We start from the raw sequence: 16480 nt of genomic DNA, 5'->3' as shown, positions 1-16480 counted from the left end.
GCAGGAGAAAATTGGTGGCATGTCGTTGAGGAAAGGAAACAATTCACATCCCCCAAAAGTTTGTACTTTAGGAGTCCCAAATCAAAGCTTAAACCAATTTCATTTCAGGCAACTGGCATCTAATAGAAGGAGAAAATATTCGATGTAACAAATAGTATCATATCATCGTGTAGACATGATATGGACATTCGGTAATACCGTGCCATGTTGTGATATAAATATTCAAAATGCAGCACAGGGTGGGAGTGGAGAAGACCCCACCCACCCAAGTCAGCTCACAAGCCCGAATTGGGCATTTGGGCCGGGGTGCCCACCCACCCACCCATTTACAAAGGCCCGAGGCTCCAACTCGGCAACCCAGCCGCCGCCGCCACCATGATATGACATGCCGCGGCAGAGGGAGGGAGGGATACAAGCCCGAGCCGCCATCCTCCTCCCAGTAGGCCATTGTTATTTACCATCAGAAGAAATAACAAGAAATTAGCAAAAAAATAAGAAGAAATAACAAGTGCTAACCACTCAAGAAAAAGTTCCTAACGCCTTCATAATCCTAACACAGTAAACCGACCAACATGGCCGTCGTCCTTTCTTTATCAATCAAATGTCCAACAGAATTAAGTATGGCCTTAATCATAGATCACATAACACAAATGCACCTACAACTAACATGTATGCCCAATCCCCTTGCATGAAGATTTCCTCCTCCTATATTCCACACTCAGAACAAAGAAAGGCTACAAACAATAAGATCAAATTCAATGGCCGAGGCTTACAAGATCGGACTCCAATACCCACTGTATAGATCACGATTTTTTTTCTTCTTGGTATCTCTACTCCTAGATTTTAATTTTACTTGTTCAAAGAATAAACACAACCACAACCAGAAAAGCTCACCACCAAGGACTGTTTGACGGTTCCTTTCTATTTGTTTCGGTAGCTAGCTATAGCTGGACTCAGATATTTTTTGGATCGCATAATTGAGCTTGATCTTTGGCAACTGTACTTCATAAATAATGCCAACAGAAGAAGCCATTTTGCGCAGTAACCAATATGATGTCTTAACGTCCTGTTTTTGGGCGTTTCATTCCACTAGTATTAAAAGGTGAGACGCTGCCACTGGGCCCAGGACTCTCCTCTCTGAAATTGGAATTTAGCATGGCTAGTTCTCGCAACTGCTGCCTCTTAATATAATCCTGCGACTCATCCTGCGACATAAACATGTATACGGAAAAAAATGAGAAAACAAGGCATACAAAACTATTGATACAGCTCTCTATGACAAAGAAACGCTTCCACAAGCTACTGATCACAGAAACATGAGACACCCACTCAACTTCCTAAGGTTTTCAGGAACAATTGCAGAGACAGAAACTTCCAAACAGCGCTCAACGATTTCTACAGCCATATTCACAATCTACCATGTGGAACCCACTAACCACTTAGTGGGTACTGCATTATTACCACCTATGCAAAGACATTCTATCATATGCATGAATCATTTTGTTAGACTTTGCGGTTATTATGGGATAATAAGTTCCTTAGTAAGTAAAGTGATGAGATAAGTGGTTGGAATTTGAATTTGATTCAAATTCCTCCTCATTTGAATTTTAAGTTGTCAAAAATCTAGTCTTTGAAAGCAAGTCTCTGGTTTTAAATTAGAGAGCGTGTAAAGTTATGCAGAATCTCCGTACAGAATACACGAGGAACAAACAGTTTTGAGATAAATACCACTGGTTTGAGCAGTTCTTCTATAATCTCCTGTGCCTGTCGTAGCCTTATATCAACAACATTGGCAGGCAAATCAGCCTCGATCAGGATATGGAGTGGCTCGTTCAGATGTTCATAGCCTGGTTTTCCCCGTAGCTTCTCTTCCTTAAATTGAGAAGCAAAAACCAGAAGTAAGTTCTCAATTACAGTAACCAATAACAATTAAAATAAACTAGACAAATCCATTTTGGTAGAACATTGCCTTCTCCATCAGGCAATTGGGTCATCATCAATATTTAGTACAGTGCTAACCAAAAAGAAAAACGTAAGATTTTATGTACAACCTGGTCAGGGTCCTTTATCGATCCTTTTCCTCTAATGTAGACACGGCATCCTGTAGTAACTTCCACCCGTTTTAGTGAATTGCCCCTGGGGCCCAGAAGCCGCCCGACAAAATTAAACTACGCATCCATAGATAAGTCAATCTCTCAGTTACAAAACATTTGACAATGGAAGTCTTCTGTTATAATAAAATGGGAAGAAAAATAAACAAGACTTCTAGCTTAAACAATGAACTACAAGCTTACATTTGGATACGCATCTGCCGGAATCTCTAAGCGCAAAATTCTCCTCACTGTGTATGAACTAGGACTTGCTGGTGCTCCTTGCCAATCCATTGTCATCCCAGGGGGACCACTTAGCCTCTGTTGTGCAGTTAAGAGTTTAATACCATAACTATAATATTATCTTTCCCTTGTTAATGGGTAAAGGAAAGCAGACCAGACAACAAAAATCTTACATGCAGAAAAAATACAAGGAAATCAATTCCTTGGTAGCAAGTAACTAATAAAACCAAAGTAACAAAAAAGATCAAATACTAAAATATCCAAAGATGATGGACTTCAACTTCTATTCAGAATCTTTTACACCGTCAAGTAGCAACAATGTCAGCCACACGTAAAAACAAGTAACAGCATAACTCTTGCCACTCATGCTATAACTACACAGGAATAATCATAATTTCTCATGATAAATCAGACAATAAACCAACTCATTTAAAGCTTTGCTCACAAACTTGAAGAAAGAAAATTCAATCCTTTGCTTGTTTACAGAATCACACCACAGCTTTAAAGAGTCAGTTTAAGTTTCCTTGTTTTCAGTCAGTCAGCTCACTTTGCAAGCAAAGGAACCTTGTATACATATTGCATCACCTGGTACTATGAGGCTATAAGTGGTAGAGTCGAATATCATGGTTTCACAACTTTTAACACTCCTGAAAGCCGAACATGTGTTTTGCTAGTTTTGAAAAGCAAGGAGAAAGATAACAGTCCATTCCAATTAAGAAAAACCCATCTGATGCTGACTTTCCACGAAGCTATCAAATATTTTACCCACTAAATAAACTAGTTTTTTTTCTTATGGGAAAGAAAACAGAGAAATGTAGAACCCTGATGATCATTGCCGAAGAGTAAAGCTATATGCCACTTTCCATAGCCAAGATATTTTTAGAGGTCATATATACATGGAGTCCAAAGATTATTAGCTCCCACATTTTCTCTTATATCTATTTCTAATGAGCACTTGATATAACCTTTGGTTTTTAACTAAGATATTTCAATGAGCAAAACTATCACTTATGCAAATTCATTCAGCAATGCCCACCCCCCCCCCCCCCCCCCCCCCCCCAATGACAGTAAGGAGAAAGGTACAAAAACAATTCAGCCATGGAATGCATGTCTGTCAGATGATATGTCATATTACATGATTTGCTTAGCCTGCTGGTGAATAGAAATCAGAAGGCAATGAAATCAGATATATTGCCGGTCTGATTGCATTTCAGGATAGAGATCACTTCTCCAAACCAAGGATATGTGGTTATTACACCAATTAAATGGAGCTGTTCTCCTCCTAACCTCTGACCATGTCAGCATAAACTATGTGCAAAAGAATGGACCAACCGTGATATCATAACGAGCAGGCAGATTGGAAGGTGCAGAAACAGTGAAAACAGAATTGGGCTTGAAGGACTCCCAAACACACAACTGACATCAAACAAAGAGATTAAATTTATAGGAATTGATAAAATGATCAAATTCACAGTTTCCTTTGTCCAATAATTTATTCTTAGACAAGTTACCTAAAGAGGAACCAAGAGAACCTTTATCAAACTCCTAGACTATCGAAGGCTGATTGACACTCATTAGTACAGATAATATCCACCAAAATTTCAGTTGAACTTGTGGTTTGTGCTCTCAGTTTTCTTTTGCCAACACTAGATAAAGAGAAAATATACCTAAATCCATAAACTTGCAAGCCAGATATATCTGCAAGAAGACAAATAAACAGAAGCACCAAGGTTAGTAGGAAAAGGAGGGAAAAAAGCAACAAAAAGCAATGGCTGAAAACAAATTCCAGAATTTGTTGAGACATTGCTTCCCCAGCATGTAGCAGTGTAGTAACTCTTTTGTGTAAGGTTGAGACACGTTTGTCATGCTCCACATGGAGGATAACAGAATACAGAATATGAATGTACCTAACAATAACTAGAATCCCATTGATGCAATTTGGCATCCTCCTCCTGTTTTTCTTTCTTCCTATTTTTCTTTCAGTTCGCACTTATTGCTGGTTTCCACTTACCACTCCTATTACCCTGGGTCCAAAGGGAATAAATACTAGGAAATTCCCTCTCTCCTTCCCGTCCTTAATCGCTATATTCCTCAATGACAACTGTCTCAAGTCTAAAGCCGTAGCAATTATAAGAGCTTGCAGCATGCTACTGATTCTGATGGAGGTATGGTTATTGGAATTTTGACATCAAGCAACTGGAGCATCAATTAGTTGCCTAATTTTCATCAGTGGAGCATCAAATGTAACATTTCAAATTGGATACCCTTGGTTAGCTGAATTTTGAAGGAAACCTCAGGAGGATAAAAAATTCAAACTAGGAGCCTAATTTTTCATCTAGGAAATGCTGAATGTGTGCTTTGGTCCTGTACTGTATTATACAGCTGCTTCTGCTGAGAACTTATGATATAATAGTTTGTCCACCAGCAGTTTAACCTTTCTCCCTTTGTGTGTGATTCTACCTAAAAACTAATCTTTGCATGGACGGCCAATGCTTCCCGATGTCCAGTAACATATGACAATTAGCACTTGTCTAATTCCCTCTCCACACTGAACAAAAGGATCATATTATTCTCAACAACTTCATTAATCCATTTTTTTATGAAGACTAAATTTTTTTCTAAGAGTGTGTTTGATTGCACACATTTACCATAGAAAATGTGTAATTGTTATATATATTTTCTATGGAAACAATCAAACACTCTTAATTTTCTATGAAAAATATGTGTATGGTACAAGCATTTGAAGCTTCTTTCCATGGAATTCATTTTCCAAGGGGGTGGGGTGGTTTTTGTTTTCTAGGCAATCATTACCTAGAATTAAATTCTAAGTAATGCAATCAAACACACCTTAACATAAAAGTTTGAGAATCCTTTGATTTGAGAAATAGGTGGTTCCATGGCACGTAACAGTATTTTAGCCAACGTTAATTGGAAGTGGATCGTTCCTAATGTGGAAGAGGACTGGCATATGTGGTATGACAAGGAAGACTTGTATAGTTTACTATCATAGTTCTATATCAATACTTTCTCAACTAGTTTGTCAATAAAATAATACAATTAGTCTATTTTCTCGTAAATAAATTATGTCAAAATACATTCCCAGAAGCCTTTGGCAAAATATTCTGTAATTTTTCGAGCCCAAATTTCTATCCTCTTATAAAACCATTTAAGAGAATAAATATGAAAAACTACGGGATCACTTCAGATTGTTGGATGAACCATTTTAAGAAAGTGTGGAATGTTTTGGAATGCACATATCAATTCATAAATTGTAAGTTTTTCCCATTGGACGTGAAAAATAAAGACAGAGAATAGTGTAGAAATCTAGGGCATATTGTTTGGCATGGAATGTTGAATAGTTTAGCAACAACTTGTGGAAAACATGATCATAATTAGTTGAGGATGTTAAGATAGATGTGCAGCCATACAGGAAAAAAGAATGAAAAATGAGAATATTCATAATAAAGCTAAAGTGCTGCCTATTAAAGACAAGATGTGAGATGTGTTTAAGATGATATAGGCATCTGAGAAGAAGACCTATAGATACGTCTGTGAGGAAATTAGATGGAATGGGGAATTTTGCAATAAAAGAGGTAGAGCAAGACTCTGAAGAATGACATGGGATATATGTCCTTACAGAAAATATGGTCATAGATGGAGATGATTAACATGTTAGAAAATGGGTACTAATCTTCACATGATCACATTAACTAACAAAAGCTTGGATAAACGCAATTCAGTTTGAGAAAGGAATGCAAAATGAAATTATGCAACACCTCATCTGATTATATCTGTATTCGAGTCAGCAACAGTACTGTAACATGCTGAGTAACATAGCCATCTAATAGAACACATCATAAAAGTTCAAATTAGGAAAATTTGTCCTTCACATCTCTTGATAACCTATAAACTGATACAGCCTGAAGCTTGCAATTAGTCCATGAGTTGCCTAAACTTTTGGATATGGAAGCACATACCCAAAAGAAACATTGGGGCTCAAAGCTATAAAATCGATACTGATGAATGAGAAGAATAAACCAGGATCGGTATACTGGAAGCTATTCTATATTCAGCAATACAACAAAGAAAGGAAGTTATGGGTAATAATGTTGAGGTAGGATCATAAAAAAAAACCTCATACGGGTGTCTCCTTTGGTCATAGGCTAATAGCTACTTAAGCATGCATCCAACATTACACAACCAAAAGTGGTAAATATCAATGAAATGAATGACAAAGAGCTATGGAAATTGTAATCTAAAAAACGAACAAATGCTGACACAAATAGATGCTGGACTAAAAAGACCAGTTACCTCCTGAGGAAGGGCATTCCAACTACTCGGTCCAGTCCCTGCAACATTTGATATAAGATTTGAAGAAGCCATGGGACTGGGGCTTCTATGCTGTAGTCGCTCAAGTTCACCAAAACCTTGGTTAGGCATTATTCCAGAAACCCGTAAAATCTCTGATGAGAAAGAAGTGACGAACATGAGACACTAACAGTCAGAACAAAAATAAAAGCACTTGAAATATGTGTTTAAAACTGAATACACACAGCTGAATAATTCACTGATTCAACCATCAAATTAATAAGGAAATGCTGGAGATGAAGTAGAAATGTCTAAGGGGTAATTCAGCTAAATAGCACAATAAATCAAGTAACTAGGGATGATCCACAGTCCAGTCCACCACATGTAAAAGTATTATTTAATTTTCAATACCAGCTAATGCAAGATGAATCAGTTTACGATTTTTAGCCTCTCAACCTTAAGGTTACTGGTCAGAATGGGGAGAATAATAAGGATAATGAGCAGATCCTTTTAAGTAAATCCATCTATTTTCCACTCAAACCCACCATAGCACTCGTGGGTATATTAGACACAGAAGTTCTAGAACATTATTAATTGAAAACCTGAAAGAACCCAAACTAGTGAATGCCGCATCCAGCTATGGAACTGTAGTTTTATTACGAAGCTATACCAGTTTTTACATCACCTTTAAGTTAACAAGTGCTTTGGATAAAAGAACATACTGAAACTCAAAAGCCAAAGCATTTTAAATCCAACATGATATAAATAATGGAACATTACTGACCGTTTTCATATACGAATCCCTGCTATGACATATATTACAACTTCAATAGCCAAATGAAGCAGATATTTACCGAGCCTCACATGAAAAGTCAAATACTGGCAAGTGTTTTGGATGGTAAAATTTTCTAAAACACAAATGCCAAAAGCATTTAAGCCCATCACAATAAATTTTGGAACCTTAACAACCAGGTTTTATATACGAACCCTCTATGGAATATGTCACAGGTTCACTCAATTCCATCGTAAATGGTTACTAAATATCATATGAAAAGTCAAGTGTGTTCCCATAAAGTCAACTCAACTAAGAATATCACAATTTCATAATTTCAGGTAATTATGCTACCAAACGTCCTAGGAGCAAATGTGATAGGAACCAAAACAAATAAAGATACTAATTTCACGTTTATCTGAAGGCATTTTTGTTTTATTAGGACTTTTAGTGGATCAGGTGATAGAGAGAGTAGTTTTCAAAGAGCTTTAATCATGTTACTAAGCCTATATATTTGGCTCATTAGCGTAATCCAAACATATGTTTTGATTGATTGAAAATAAAATTATTGATTTTTTTTAATCTCTCTCTCCCCCTCTCTCTGTGGCTTCCTTCTCCCTCTGCACTTCTCCTTCTTCTCTTTCTTCCCCAATTCTTCTCTTCTCCTTCTATCTTTGACAACATTCTGGGTGTCCCATACCAAAATGGTTACCAGACCTTTATGAGAAGTTAAACATACGTCTCTAAGTTCGCGTGTTTGTAAACTAAGAACTTTCCCAATTACTTGGGGTTGACTAAGTATGGCCGGATAAAACAAACTACAGAATTCTTAGGAGCAGTCCATTACATAAGTTTGAAGAATGTAGAAAAATTAGGACCCTATGGGCATCATTTTGAAAGGACGTTCTCTTTTTTCCGAAAAAAAATCCTGGAAAAGGGCAGGGATTGTTCCATAGTATGTAATGGAGAAAACTTCTTGAAAATAGACCATCAAAAGGATACCATCTAAAACTGCTTCCATGTCCTGAAAATATCAGGTTTACAAAAAATAAAGTAAAACTAAAGAGAATATGAAGACAATTGTGCCTTCAAAACATAGATTAGTTTTATTTCTTAATATATAGAAATAGGAAACAAAAATGAGGCACAAAGCAACAGAAATAATGCAAGTGGTCCCAAGCATTCTCATATTCCATTGAGCTTCGTATAGCAGCAAGAAAATAACTAGCCAGTTTAAAAGCATCTACTGGATCCGTTTGCTCTGGACCAGTTTGAAAATTTCTATTTTAGTATTCCAACTCTACATAAACATTGTCGATGTTCTAAAACCAATTACCGGATAAAGCAATTAACCATGGTGGATGAAGCTAAAACAAATTCTGGGGGGGGGGGAATGTACCTACCTAGCGCAGGCAAGCAAAGGAAGTAGTTTGCCAAGTAATAATGCAGTTAAAACCCCCCATATTGAGCGAAAGAGAAAAAGGAAAGGCAGAAAAGATTATATCCATATTACTCAGATATGGTACCAAGTAAAAGGACGGACCTTGATTCAAGAGCCCGCTACATACTGGGAGGACCTGCATGAAAGGTGAAATCTTCTGATGCTCTGCCAACAGCTCCGATAAGTACTGATTGCTACACACACACACACAAGCAAGTAGGTAGGAAAGCTATGACATGGATGTGCAGCAAAAGAAAAGAAAGGAAACAAATGAACGAATGAATGAAATCCAAGTCGATCGATTCCAGATAAATATAGGAAGGGACAACCAAAAGCATCCACTACACATCCAAAAGAAAGAAAGGGATAATAGCAGTATAGCACGAGTGGAAAGGACATCGTACCTGTCAACAACATCCGACGGAGTAGTTCGAATCTGTGGGGAAAGAGCTCTGGCAGTAGCAGGAGAAAAATTGGGATTGTACAGACCTGACATGTCGCTTCTCCTGCCTCACCAACGCACTCAAATGGAATGCCGAAAGGATCTTCCTGGCCAGTTGTAGACCGTCCAAAGAAGAAAAAGGGCTAGCATAAAAAGACGGGGATGAGATTGGGTCGCTTGCTCTCTCAAGTTTGCAGAAGGGAGGAGGAGGAGGGCCAAAATTATCTTTTTTAACTTTCTTCTTCTTCTTCTTCTTCTCTTGTTTTTTTTTTTTTTTTTTTAAATTGTTAAGTCTGTTGGGAGTCTACAGAGAGTGAGAGAGAGGGAGAGAGGCGCGCACACACGCACATAACAAAAAGATTTACCGCGACCAGCAGTACCACTGTTCAACAACAGAGATGTTCTACTTCTACCTACGAATCGATCCCTTTCTCTGCATATGTCGTTGCTTTTTAAGCAGATTTATTGTTTTATAAAAAACAAATAACTTGAAGTCTGTCTGGGATGATGGCGTGGACTGGTGGGGTGGGGATATATAATAATAACAATAATACACAATAATAATTATGTAGATGGTTAAAGCAAAAGTTCCACAGACGCTGGGAAATGGAAAGAAAATGTTAACCCTGGTCTGACGCCGGGGGGGGGGGGGAGGGGATGAAGTCACGGAGAAGACTTCTCAACCCACTACAGTACTAGTCTCTACTCGCCGGCCTATTTCATGCGACGTACTTACTGGGGACTGGGGGAGGATCTCTTTTATAATTTCAATCGAATCACCTTTTATTTCACATCACAAACGACAAACGTGATATTGCATTATCCTATTGTATGTATGTAATTTTACCTGACAGTTAAACTGAAAACGATTGAAATTAAATACAATTATTACTTACAAGATGTTGTGTGTTAATTAGTTATTGTAATTTTGAAAGTTATTATTGTAAGCAAATGCTGAAATCATTCTCCATGCCTAATCATTTTTAGGTTTTTAAAAAATTAAATACTAATTCAGTTATATGTTGTATTTGTATAGAATAGAGGACAAATTATGATTAAGGTTAAGCGATTGGGTCACGATAAGTTGTAATTCTCACTAGTAAATCATGTGTTTAATTTCTTGATTTACTTGTGATTTATTTCTTTTATCGAAATTAAAAATATGATGAGAGGTGATAATTTTAAGAAAATAAATTAATTAATTAATAATAAAAGTATAATACAAAAATGAGGAAGGAACACGTGGAATGCATGGCCACAGCCATTTTAGACAATAGAAAGCAAGCCAGGGACAGGGAGGGGCTGCTGCTGGGGAGGTCCCTCCCTTAGCTGACTCCTTCCCTCCATATACAATCAGATCATCAGCAGAGTCAACATCATCCCTCCTATGGTGGCGCCAGTTGCATTGATTAATTGATTGATCGTTTACGTTTACCCTAACGCGTCCATCACTATCTCAGTCAGTAAGCTTAAGCTCCTCCTTTATATTGAATCAGTCAAACTAACATATATATATTTGGTTGCTTGCCTTGGATTCTCTCTCTCTCTTCTAATTAAATTAATTTTGATATTAGCCAGCCAACATGTATAGATAGACTGGTCTTCCGGCCTTAATTTCAACTTTGGTGTTCAAACTGCACTCAAAGAAATTTCGCTTCTTCCCCCCCCCCCCCCCCCCCCCCCCCGGCGACCTTCCATGAGGCAGCTGCTGGCTCAGTTTCATAAAAATTTCATAATTTATTGCCAATAAATTGAAAATGACCCATGCAAATTTCACAATTAGGGGCCATAAAAATTTCACAACTCAGGATTCCATGCTTTTTTCGCCCGCCCGCCCACCCCCTTCTTGCGACCCTTTTCCTTCTCTCTCTTTAATTTGCTCGTTGCCCTAGCCTTACCTCTTTAGCTCCGCCGTGCCTCGTCCTCGCTCTTGCCTCTCGCTACTGCTCTGTCGCCAGTAGCTCGCTGCCTCTCTCTTTTTTTGCTGCTCCTCGCCCTCACTTTCTCGCCTCTCGCTGCTCAATTGGCAATGGCTCGTCCTCAACGACTTGCCTCGCCCTCGTGGTCGGTGGCTCGCTGCTCGGGCGCTCGCCCAGCAAACATCGCCTCTCGTTGCTCTGCTCGGTCGCTGGCTCGCCATCGCCCTCCGTCGCTCGCCCTTGTGGGTTGTGGCCGGTGGCTTGCTACCTCTTGATTGTCGATTGGATCATCAGATAAAATCTGCTTCTCAGATGCTCTAACTCCATATCTACTCCAATTTTCAGCGGTTAATTGTTTCTTCATTTCGTTTCGTTTATGGTAGTATCTTTCGTTTCGTTTATGGTAGTTTTTAATTGATAATTTAAAAAATATATATATTCTTATGGTATAAATATTTATTTATTTTTTATATTTTATTATACAATTCGGGCTCCATTTTCACGTCTCGTCTCAAAGTCCCAAAAACTCAAGTTACGATGGCATGACCACACTACGTATATGAACCGTTGGACAATTAATATGATGCAAATAATGAACGGCCTGAGACAAAAAAAATTCAAGAGCGAGGAAAAATCTATTAATTGTTTGGGGTGAGGTGATGGATCCTCCTTGGTCTCCAGAGATAGAATGAAAGTGAAGAGTTGACGAGTACAACAAGGCAATGGGCCAACAGTATTATCTGGGTTCAATAAATTAGAAGTACCGAGAGAAGGATTAAATGAAAGACAGAATCTTCAATCTCGTTATGCCTCCTTTGAACGTACACATATTTGTTTCATTTCTTTGGTTTTAAATTGTACCGAGAAAATTCTTCAACTCACTATTTTTATTCCTAAAGTCGTTGGTTGGATCTTTCAGTGCTGCTGTTGTACAAAAACAATAGATGGTCACTTTAGTTCTCTCTCTCTCTCTCCCCCTATTCCAATAATGTCCAGATTACTCTCCCTTACTTGCTTGACGCTGAAAGCCGACCAATAATAGTTTGTTGGCTCCCACGAAGATTTCCACTGCTTGCCCGGCAACAGTTTGAATTAATTTCCCAATGTCAGCTTATGATCCTAATCATTCGAGCTTCGCCTCCAACTCGACAATTGATGCATTTGAACTTGTTTTCGCTAGAAAAGGGTGTGTTCTGCCACGGGCAAGTTATTACTTTGTTTTGATCCATGGTGATTTAAAAAAACAAAACAAAATAAAATTACTTTTAAAAACAATAATTCCCTCCAAAAACTAGTATTGATTATTACACAACACAATAACCGTACATAACATTTATATGTAATGGCAGGATAAGAAGTTTAATGACTATATCGAACTTCATAAATCAAATTTCATCATCAATCATCAAGGAGAATTTCATGAAACCCGAAATTTTATTCAGAGACAACGACGATAAATTAAGTGAGAATATTTTTGTTATTTAGTGTTTTCGATCATTTTTTTAATAATTTAATTATTTGTACAAGTAACATTTTTCTATATATTTCTGCGCGCGCGCGCGGGGGGGGGGGGGGAAGAACAAACGTAACAAGGAAACACCAGTGGGAACGGCTGAACAAGCATCACAAGGAAACACCAGTGGGAATGGCTGAATGTATGCGTATATTAAACGCATGAATGAATAATATGGAATGTGAATGTGAATTGGAGAATACAGGGCGCGTGCGTGCGTGAGTACGTACTAGTTATTCGTGGACATATTCGCCCTCTGGCTCTGGCTCTGGCTCTGTGGTCGGCTGTGTCCGCGTAAGCATTGCAGATGGGACCTTCGTGTTTCCAACACGAGTCATGCGCAGAGTTTCCCCTGCATCTGCAGCATCTTCCATCTCTCGCAATTTCTTCCTCCGATAGCACCTCAGCAGCAGGAATCCCATCAAAACCAACAAGCCTAAGCCTCCTCCTAGCACTGACCCGGCAATTATCCAGCGCTTGTTACCATTATTCTTATTATTTCCTCCACGGCCACTTGGAGTCGGACTAGTGGGCGCAATGGACTCAACCACAATAGAGAAATGTCCCTGTTGGAACGTCGAACACATATTGCCAGATACAACATTGGTGAAGTTAGGCAATCCATGCCAGCCAAACGAAACACATTTCGGAACCACTGAGGACCCACCAGGCACCAATTTCACGTCTGAAAATTTGATTGAAATGGGTTGATCCGATGCCCTCATATCCAATTCGGGTAAATCCTTGGCTGATAGGTTTGATGCGTCGTAAGCGAGCAGACCCAACAATGGAGCTACGTATGTGTAACCGGGTAAAGGGTAGTACGCCGTGGACCAATTGCTCCCCAAATTTTGGTAGACAAGAAGTAGCCTCTCTACATATGGCTCCACGACAACTCCCACAGGAATACGGAATTCTTTGTATGCCGGAACGCCTCTCCTTCTCAAGCTACCGCTTCGGAGCCTCATTGCTGAGATCGTAATGCCTGTTAAGTTGGATGGCAGTACTACAGTTCCATCGTAGGCAATGCCCGTCCTCAGAGGACGAACACGGACGAATGCCCTGTAAGCGTAGTCCTGGAGAAGTGCATCAAGGGCCGTTGCACTTGTAGTGGATTGAGCTTTGGTATTTGGCAACCAGCTGCTGCTGAACATCCGAGTGATGACAAGAAGCAACACCAGAGTAATACTCGTGGGAAGAAGCCCCATCGCATCGATCATCATTGCACGCTTAGTACTTAATTTGGAGTAGACTACGTAATTATGTGTGTTTATACATATACATATGTAGATATATAGATATATATTACAAAGAAAATTCAGCCGGACGTCCTACTATACGCTTAAGCGTAGCTCTGAAGTCGAGCTAGCTGCACCTGTAGAACTGATTAGTGAGATGCAGAGTAAGAAATCAACACTTCTTAAGAAATCAACACCTGTGTAATCAAGAGCACGAGCACATGGAGTCGCATAAGTGCGGTCATCCAAAAAAATCAACACCTTCTTGAACTTGGAAGTAGTCTGTCTGTCTTGTCTCTCAGTAGTAGTCGCAGAAGCTTCACAACCAACAAATGGCGGGATTCTAATTTCTAAATCTGAAATCCAACGGGCACTTGCAAAAAGGAAAGGTGTATCGAACAAGAAACCAAACATGCATGTGCCAAGACCGAGAGGGTTAATTTTAAGCCGTTGCGGTGGCTCACATCTCACTTTTCTTCTTTGGAATCCCTGCACTGCAGGAATCTATCTTTCCAAGCAGCGTTGCATTTCTGAATCTGTGTTTGCAAAGGCATATATGCATTTGATATTAAACATCCATATATACAGATATCTGCCTCAGGAAATATTAATGAGAAAAATTAACAGGCTGCAGGCTGCAGCAGTGTGAAATGCTGGAAATTAAACATTCTCTGGCAAAACAGCACTCGCAATCATGAGGTGCATATATAGAAGTAATAATAATAATATATATACAAAAAGAACCGTCTTTGAGTATTTAATGGGGCTTCAAGTATTAGATAGCATTAATCACGCCAGCTCATCTACATTCAACTAGTCCCCTTGTGGACCGGAACGCCCTTGAATCTTAATTTGCGCGCAGTGGTCGCTAGCTCGCAGGTCCACTTCTTTTTCTTTCTTTTCATCTATTTATTATAACTAGTGTTCACCCCAGTGCCAGAGTCAAAAAAAAAAAAATTTAGTCCAGACCAAATCATAATTATAACTTAGGTCAAATTATAAAAATTATAATTATCTATAATAATATATATAAAAAATCAAAAAATCAGATGGGGCCAATGCCCAGCTGGCCAAGGCATGGCTCCGCCATTGGTTCACCCGTGCCATGCACAAAACGTGTAATCACAATAAATTTAAAAATTAAATTTTAATTAATATTAAAAATTTATATATTAGTCTTGAAAATACAATATCTTAAATCTTAATTAGTATTAAAAAACTCATGCATTAATCTTGCATTTAATTAAAAGTAGTGATTGATTAATTATTAAAATAAAATTATTTATTATATTATATATTTATTTATAAATTATAAATATAAATATAAATTAAAACTCCTAAAGGTGGGAAAGTATGAATTTTTCAATACTAATTAAAAATTTACTTGAAATTTTTAATTTCTGATCCTAAAATTTAATTTTTGCAGTGATAACAAAATTTTGAAAATATGAATTTTGACTTATTTTTCTTTCACTATGTATTAATTTTCTTTCATATTCTTGCAAATGTGATATGTTAAATCTTAATTAACATTGAAAAACTCATACATTAATATTTATTTTTTAATAATTGAGGAATTAATCAAAAATAATATTATAAATATTTTTGATTAATAATATTTATAAAAAATATTTATTTTTAATTCATTGAGAAATTATATATCTATACATGACATAATTAATAATTTAAATTGTCTATTCAAATTTTTTATTAATAATATTTATTTAATTGATAGTGAAAAATTCCAAAATACTTTATAGGAGGTCTCCAATTGCTTTCAAATAATAAGTACTAAATGAAAATTATTTTTATTTTATACAAATGGACAATTTTTAATGACTTAATTAATAGTTTAAGTTGTCTATTTATATTCTTTAAAAATAATATTTATTTTTAATTGATTGAGAGATTAATTGAAGAATTAATCAAAAATAATATTATAAATATTTTTAATTAATTGAGTTTAAAATTAAGTTATAAATAAAAATTATAAATAGTATTGGAAACTCATACTTAATTTTTTACTTTAATTATTAATTATTACTATATTTAATTTAATACAAATTTTAGAGGTAAAAAATACTTTAGAGACTATGGAGGAAAAAAATGCTTGGCAAACTATTTAATAACTAAATATTTATATACACATAATAATGCATTGAAAAATTCATACGAAGTTAACTAATTAAATATTTAAACGGGTGGATAAATAATATACACATTATAAATGACTTTTAATAATTTTTCAGCAAGTAAGTCGGAAAAACTATGAAAAATCAATATAAAAGTGATATTCTGGCTACATCTTATGTAATTTCTTGATATATCCATTATTACAGATTAAAAATTATCTACGTGCATATGTATATTCATCTATTTAATTGTGTCCACGATAAATTATTTAATAATTGAATATTTAATATACACATAATAATATATGAAAAACTCATTATTAGTATTGAAAAACTCATGTATTGAAAATTTTATTATTAATTTTATAATAATTATTAATTA

The 16480-nt window shown here is 36.9% G+C and overlaps 2 protein-coding genes across 2 annotated transcripts; both read right to left on the bottom strand.

The window, feature by feature from the left end:
• Positions 1 to 551: 551 nt before the first annotated feature.
• LOC127789502 (KH domain-containing protein At3g08620-like) lies at positions 552 to 9854 on the bottom strand. The gene is made up of 7 exons (XM_052318374.1): positions 9259 to 9854; positions 8957 to 9048; positions 6645 to 6796; positions 2295 to 2411; positions 2052 to 2168; positions 1729 to 1872; positions 552 to 1205 (listed from the first exon to the last, which is right to left on the bottom strand). Exons 1-7 carry the CDS (start codon positions 9348 to 9350, stop codon positions 1059 to 1061), a joined length of 861 nt encoding a protein of 286 aa, XP_052174334.1. The 5' UTR covers positions 9351 to 9854; the 3' UTR covers positions 552 to 1058.
• Positions 9855 to 12660: 2806 nt separating this feature from the next.
• LOC127790538 (uncharacterized) lies at positions 12661 to 14555 on the bottom strand. The gene has a single exon (XM_052320090.1). It carries the CDS (start codon positions 13949 to 13951, stop codon positions 12962 to 12964), a length of 990 nt encoding a protein of 329 aa, XP_052176050.1. The 5' UTR covers positions 13952 to 14555; the 3' UTR covers positions 12661 to 12961.
• Positions 14556 to 16480: the final 1925 nt, after the last annotated feature.

This window comes from Diospyros lotus, chromosome 14 (assembly GCF_014633365.1).
Source record: "Diospyros lotus cultivar Yz01 chromosome 14, ASM1463336v1, whole genome shotgun sequence".
NCBI classification, from domain to species: domain Eukaryota; kingdom Viridiplantae; phylum Streptophyta; class Magnoliopsida; order Ericales; family Ebenaceae; genus Diospyros; species Diospyros lotus.
The sequence above is the reverse complement of the archived record's forward strand: the minus strand, read 5'-3'. Positions and strand labels throughout refer to the sequence as shown.